The following is a 6,957-nucleotide window of genomic DNA, read 5'->3' as shown; positions in this document are numbered from 1 at the left end:
ACCCCCAAAGGGGTCGCGGCCCACAGGTTGAGAACCACTGGTCTAGGCCCTTCTAGATTGGGCCCTGCCCTCTGCTTCCATCTCTAACCCGACTAGAGTAGAGCCTGTAGGGGTACCAGGACCACACCACCCCCATTCCACCTCACCAGCAGTCTGAAAGACTCCTCCCCTGCCTAGGTCACTTTGGTTACTTCCCCATCTTCTGCCTCCATAGTAAATGTCACCACTTCCTCCAGGAAGCCTTCCTCACCCCAGATAGATGGAGTGGTTACCTCTTCCTGGCCTCCCTCTTTAGAGTGTGGTCTCTTGCCACACGGCCTCCTCTCCCCAGTTCTCTGAGGGCAGAGGCTGTGTTAGGGGTCTTATCGGAGGTGAGAGTGGGGGCAAGTCGGGACGTTCGCAGGACCCACGGATCCCAGACCTGACTTCCAGGCCCCGGTTTTCCAGGCTACGCCTTGCACTTCTGGGTAATACCGGACCAGCGCTTGGATCCCTGGCGAGGAACCGGGTCACTGTGGTCTGTGCTGTCTGCCCCGCAGCGCCTGTCCCGCGCCGGCCCCTGGTTCGCGGGCTTCCTCGCCCGCGCTTCGGTGGTTTGAGCTGGGAGCGCGCCCTCCAAGCTGCGCTGGAGCGCTAATGCTGACAGCCCGGGAGGATCAGCTCCTAATGAGAATATAATTATCCAGATGGAGAGAAAACCTCACCCCATTCCTAAATTGTTGCCTTAATGGGGTAGTGATGGGGTAGCGGGGCGCAGCGAAGTGGCAAGATGTTTCCGCGAGTGCTGGGCGAAGTCCTGGGGCCCCGCGCACCCAAAGGAGGGTTGAAAACTGGGAAGGTGCAGACGCATGCCCCTGGCCTGATGTGCCGCCTGAGGCTACTCTCTCCCCTAGTCTGACCTTATTTTCCTCAATTATCAAGTGCGGGGGTGGGGGGTGGGCTAATGATGTCCAGGGTTTTCTCCAGGTGATCTTACTTTCAGAGATCAAAGGGTCGTGAGTCTAAGCCTTCCCCTCACCTCATTCAGCCACTCACCTGCCAGCGTGTGCTGGCCCGGTCCTCGTCACCCCTACTAGCTTTCAAACAAAAGGATGAAAACTTTCCCCTATTCTAGGTGAGGCCAGCGGCGCCCTCCAACCGGGAAGTCAAGCCAGGAGGGAAAGCCAGCTTCACCTGCCTTTGAGCCAATTCATGGGGAAGCAAAGATTCCCCAGGGGCGATTCCCCAGGTCTCCTGGTATCTTTGCACAGGGTTCCTCATTGAACATACACACACTCTTCTCAGAGCCTCAGTTTGCTCATATTTCAAATGGGGACAATGCCTTCANCCGGCGCCGCGATGCTGGGCGTCGTGGAGCTGCTGCTGCTTGGGGCGGCGTGGCTGGCGGGCCCGGCCCGCGGGCAGAATGAGACGGAGCCCATCGTGCTGGAGGGCAAGTGCCTGGTGGTGTGCGACTCCAACCCCACGTCGGATCCCACGGGCACCGCTCTGGGCATCTCCGTGCGCTCCGGCAGCGCCAAGGTGGCTTTCTCCGCCATCAGAAGCACGAACCACGAGCCGTCCGAGATGAGTAATCGCACTATGATCATCTACTTCGACCAGGTGAGCGCTCTGTGCAGGCGGGACCGGGCGGGGGTGGGGGAGAGGCGCCGGGTAGATGCCGGGTCGTCTCAGGGTCTCTGCGGGGGCGCGGGGCAAGGGCTCGGGGCTGACTTGTGCCTGCTCCCCTTCGCTCCCGTCTTGTTGTAGGTACTAGTGAACATCGGGAACAACTTTGACTCAGAACGCAGCACTTTCATCGCCCCGCGCAAAGGGATCTACAGTTTTAACTTCCACGTGGTAAAAGTCTACAACAGACAGACCATCCAGGTCAGCCGCCGCTTCGGGGCCCGGCGCCGGCCCGGTAGGGGGCTCCGAGCCGCGGGAGCGAGCGGCCGTATGGGGCTGGGAGCTAGCAGGGGCCGCTGCGTGTGCCCGGGATGCTTGGAAGGACGAGTGGCAGGGCCTCACGGTTCCGCGGCTTGGGCTGCCCCTTGCTTCCGCTGTCGCCAGCGCTTGGGACCTAGCCCCCTCCCCAAAGGCAGAGCTTCCCTTGTCCGCCTTCCGGGCCCCTCCAGAGAGGTTCTCCCGCTTTCCTGTCGGACTCCAGGGATCTCCCGTAGGGGTTGCTGTTAGCATCACAGACACTTCCCGCGTCGGAATATTTCCACGATCCCCGCCTTCAGCACCACGGACAGTACCCCTGACCCCCTGTACCTGCTCCCGAGCCCGCGAGACGCCTGCGCGCTCGCCTTCAGCCCCCGCGCTCAGGTGGCCCCCGGCCTCCCTTGGCTTTGCAGACCGAGTCTGGGTTTTTGAACTAGCAGCGCCGAGCCCAGGCGGGTGAAGGGTGGAGAAAGGAGGGAGGGGGCGTAGTGCCACTCCCTCCCGGCTCCAGCCTTGTCCCAGCCCGCACTCGGCGGCTCCCCAGGTTTCCAAAGGTGTCTAGGCTTCCTCTGGGCTGAGACAGAGGCGGAACTCGCGGCTGGGGAGGGGGCGCCCGGCCTTCGGCTGCCAAGCCACCGCAAGGGCGAAACCAGGCAGTGGCTGGAGCGGCTGGAGCTGGGCGGGAATTGAGCCCAGGTTTGGGGATGAAGTACAGAGGGCAGCTCTGCGCGAGATTTCTCATCAGCGGAAAGCCTTGCGCGGCTTCTCCTGGAGCTGCTGCTGCCTGGAGCTAGGACCAGGAGGAACCAGGGTTCTTGTTCGTTTGTTTTCCCAAAAGCACCAAGAGTGGAGTGGCTTGAGTTTCAATTTGAGCATTAGGGGAGGTGGGGGAGAGGCCTAAGGTCTCGGGGTGCTTGAGCCACCTACGGATTTATTAAACCGGATAAAACCGCCATCGGGACTCGCTGGGCGCTTAAGGAATGAAAGTGACTCCCCTTTAAGGGGCAGACCCTTCCTCTCGTCCCCATTGGACCCTCAGCAGTAACCTGCAAAGCCCCTTTCCTCCTCCCCGCCCCCCACGCTTCCGGGCCTTTATGGCCTTTAGCCAGGCAGCGAAGGGTCGCGTCTCCACGCCTGCCTAGGCTGCGACTCTGAAGCGGGCCTTTTTATCTCTCAGGTGAGCCTCATGTTAAACGGGTGGCCGGTGATTTCAGCGTTCGCTGGTGACCAGGACGTGACCCGAGAGGCCGCCAGCAACGGAGTCCTAATCCAGATGGAGAAAGGCGACCGTGCATACCTCAAGCTGGAGCGGGGGAACTTGATGGGGGGCTGGAAGTACTCGACCTTCTCTGGATTTCTCGTGTTTCCCCTCTGACTGGCTCAGCGCCGAATGGAGGCAGGGAGAGGGCGAAGGCAGGAGGGGGAATGAGGAAGGCTGAAATGTAGAGGAGGAGAAAGCGGCACGACTTGAAACTTCCCACATGTTCCCCAGCTGTATCCGGTGAAAGGCGTGCGCAGGCGGTCGGACGATTTGTCCGTTTACTCATTAAGTAAATTTCACTTAGCTCTGCGCACGCCCATTTCCAAAAATAAACTCGCCTCCCCCGTTTCAGTTGCAGTAATGAAGAAAGACTGTCTTGCCGTTGTTTCTTACCCCACGTTCATGTTCCCTACGATTTATAGAAAAGAAACTTTGTATTTCACTGTATAGTGTGAAATATCTTTCTCCCCGGTCCCCTGCTGAAATCTAATATGCCCCTCCCCCTTTTTAGTTGAGATGGGGTAAGATTTTTTTTTTTTGGATGGGAGAGGTAGTTTTAATTTGGCAAGTGTTGCTGTTCTTAAAACACTGCTCAAGAGTTAATTAGCTGAAGACACTTTGTGTCCTCGGCTGCTTGTTAGCAGAGAAAGGACTCACCTTAGTGGTGACTGGTTTAAACATATATATATAAATATATATCATTTGTACACGAAGAACTCTTCCCAGTGGAAACTGGCTGTATTTCCGTATTTCTATGTCCTATTCGGAGTGATCGTGAAATCTAAGGCTGCTTGATGTTCTGATGCTTGTCGATGCCCTCGTGTTCTGTGGCTCCACTAACCACCAGGAGGTTCTTCCGGACGATCCCTCGTCCTCTGTAACATACGTGTGAATAGCCAAGATTTAATTTTGCTTTAATCCAATAAAGTCGAAGTGGGAATTTTATTTTTCTGAAACAGCTTTCTAAACTCCGCACCTTCCCCAGCTGCGAGGTTTGGGGGCGGGGGTGAGGAAGGGCGAGTTTCAGAGTGTGCGCGACTGGCTAGAACGCGACCCGAGCGAGGCCGCCACGCGGGCTTCCGCGCAGAGCTGGCCGGCGCTCCTCCCCGCGCCAGGCCCAGGGCCAGCCCTGCCCTCGCCTGTGCTCCCTGCTTTGGCGCAAACGTAGGAAATTTGGCCGAAATCTTTCGAGGCCAGGCAGGGCTGCCGGCCTGAAAGCGCAGTTTGGGTTTTTCGAAGTCCACTTGCATCAGGAATAATCCAACCAGAGGAGCTGGAACCAGCGTGCGGCGAACGGAGCGCTTCCCACGCCTCTGCCCCAGGGCTTCTCCCGCCGTTGGCTCTTCCGTTCCCGAAGCAGCGTTTTTGTCCACGGCTCTGAATCCCAGCCCCGCCCGCCATACCACCCGGGCGCCCAGGACCTGTGATTGTGCTCATCGCAGGGCTTTTAATCCAGAAGTTCGTCCAGGAGTTTTGATTGTATCGGAACATAATGTGAAAACAAAATTGAAATAAACGACTTCGTTTTAAGCCTGGACTTCTGACCCAGTCGCTTCGGCAGCGGAGGTCGGGCGCTGGAAAACGGGTGGGCGGCCCAAGGCCTCCGTCAGGAGCCTTAGCCTGGATGGGCCCCTCTGGCTCTGGGCCTTTTAGAGGCTTTTTCCTTGCTCGAGATTTGGGGATGAATTTAATTACCCCTTGGGGGTGGGGTGGTGAGAAGGGGGAATTATAATAGTATAAGCAACCTATCGCGATTTAGTCCTGCGGCTCCTCTGATGGAGAGATTCACGGAGCAAGCGGCCTTGATTTGAAACTCGGACCCTACCGCTCTTCCTCCGCGCGCAATCCGGGGGGCCGCGTCTCGAGCCGGCGCTCTCTGCGGCCGCAGAGGCCCCGGGGTCTGGAGGAGGACAGGAAAGGACTTCCGGAGTGAGCCGTGGACCCAAGTGCCTTTTCTCTTCCTGCCTCACAGCCTCCCCTCTAGTCAGTCCCCAGGGAAGCGGTGGCGGATGGCTGGGGTGAGGTGGAAGAAGGCTCCCCAAAGGACTTTTTAGAAACTTCTTTTTTAAAAGAGACACTTTTAAAAATGTTTTCTCCGCATTCTTTGCTTGGGAGGAAGAGGTAAGGAGCGCCGGAGCCTCGGCAGGAAACTAGCTCGACCCCACCGCTCTGACGGCGCAGAGCCAGCCCGCCTGCCCGGCAGACTCCGCGCCCCCGCGCTCTCCGCGGAGGGAGAGCGGCCACCACCCAAGGGAGCTGAGCGGGGGATGCGCTTGGAGCCCACTGGGCTACAGGTGGGAGGTCGCTCCTCTTCCAGAGGAAGGGACCACCGGGGTGGCTGTCCAGGCTGTGGGATCACCAGGCTGTGCTGATGCTGCGTGACTCTGGCAGGTCCCCTCTCTGGTCCTCAGTTTGCCCACGTGTACAAAGACGGAGAGGAGCAAAACATCTCCAAGTCCTTCCTTCCTGTTCTGAGGTCCCAGCGGTCCTCTGTTCCCCAATCAGGGGCACCCAGTTCTTTTGCCTGGATTTAGTGAGTCCTGGCTGCAGCCTGCGCTGCCCCAGCCCCCGAATGCCAGGCCAGAGGCTGGACTGGAGGCCACGGGGAGCCCTGAGCACCCAGACACTCAAGCTCGCTTTGATCTCCTGCTCTGATGCCTGGGAGGTGAACACAGAGGGGAGCACATGGCCCCCAAGTGGGAGGGAGAGAGGAAAGCTATCCCTTGATTCCACTCTGGCCCCAGCTGGTCCCTTCCTGGGGATGGGCCCCTTCCTGGGGATGGGTCCCTGTTTCGCCAAGCGTCTGACCTTGGCACTGGACACCCTTCTCAATCTGGTTACAGCCACTTGCACATGCTGATCCCTTCTCTCGCCATCTGATGAAACCATCTCCCATTACTGTCTTCATGCCTCTGCACCTGTTGTTTCTTTGCTTCAAGTTGAAGTACCCATTCTGTCCTCTCCTTTGCAAAATTCTAATCTTCGTGGGGGTCTAAGCAGTTCAACTAAAAGGCTGCCTCCTCTGGGAAGCAGTCCTATCCATTCAGCACAGGTACTGCCTTCTGGAGGTCAGCGAGCGCCCCTGCCCACGCGCGCACACACACCAGGCCTTGTTTGGCTCTGATCAGGAAGGGAGGCATCTGGGGTGGGGCCTGTCTCCTGCTCTGCAGTGGGTTCCCTGGGGCAGTGGCAGCCACCAGCAAGTGCTCAGAAATGCTAAGCAGGCATTCCTGCCCCAGAAGGCTCTGGGGAAATGTGGGGTTCTCCACCCCCAAACTTCCCTTACCCTCAGGCCTGAGCCTCCCATTAGCCTTGGGGGGGGGCTGTGAACAGCCCTCCCCAGGGACCTGGAGTTTAATGGCCTCTCTGGGGCCTGACCCTTGGCAGTTGGGCCACCTCCCTCAGGTGAGGCAAAGGTGGGAGTGATTGTTTCTTCTGCCAGAGGCAGGTGAGTTAGCCTTCACCTGAAAATTGTGCTCCAGCTGGGAGGGAACCAGAGACTCCAACTGCTGTGTTGGAGATTGAGAGGGAGACAGAAAAAAGGGCCAGTGGCTGGGTAGAGACCCTGCCCACCACCACCACCACCACCACCACCAGAGGCTGGAGGAAGGGGTACATTCTAAAACCTACACCTCACAGTGGCTTCCGTTAATGCTTAGAACCCTCTAGGCCAGCAGTTCTCAACCTTCCTAATGCCAGGACCCCTTAATACAGTTCCTCATGTTGTGGTGACCCCCAACCATAAAATTATTTTCGTTGCTACTCTATAA

General features: G+C 58.2%; 1 protein-coding gene across 1 annotated transcript; it reads left to right on the top strand.

The window, feature by feature from the left end:
• The first annotated feature begins 1,333 nt into the window (after positions 1 to 1,333).
• On the top strand, positions 1,334 to 4,717 carry CBLN1 (cerebellin 1 precursor). The gene is made up of 3 exons (XM_019644081.1): positions 1,334 to 1,602; positions 1,750 to 1,869; positions 3,104 to 4,717. The coding sequence occupies exons 1-3, from the start codon at positions 1,339 to 1,341 to the stop codon at positions 3,299 to 3,301; spliced, it is 582 nt and encodes a 193-aa protein (XP_019499626.1). The 5' UTR covers positions 1,334 to 1,338; the 3' UTR covers positions 3,302 to 4,717.
• The last annotated feature ends 2,240 nt before the right edge of the window (positions 4,718 to 6,957 follow it).

The sequence above is a fragment of the Hipposideros armiger genome, unplaced genomic scaffold (assembly GCF_001890085.2).
Source record: "Hipposideros armiger isolate ML-2016 unplaced genomic scaffold, ASM189008v1 scaffold_4, whole genome shotgun sequence".
NCBI classification, from domain to species: domain Eukaryota; kingdom Metazoa; phylum Chordata; class Mammalia; order Chiroptera; family Hipposideridae; genus Hipposideros; species Hipposideros armiger.
The sequence above is the reverse complement of the archived record's forward strand: the minus strand, read 5'-3'. Positions and strand labels throughout refer to the sequence as shown.

Bases quoted from the DNA above. Each gene is read 5' to 3' on its own strand.
- CBLN1 (XM_019644081.1), top strand. From the start codon at position 1,339: ATGCTGGGCGTCGTGGAGCTGCTGCTGCTTGGGGCGGCGTGGCTGGCG. The intron at 1,603-1,749 runs GTGAGCGCTCTG...GTCTTGTTGTAG, and splicing joins TGATCATCTACTTCGACCAG to GTACTAGTGAACATCGGGAA. The intron at 1,870-3,103 runs GTCAGCCGCCGC...TTTATCTCTCAG, and splicing joins ACAACAGACAGACCATCCAG to GTGAGCCTCATGTTAAACGG.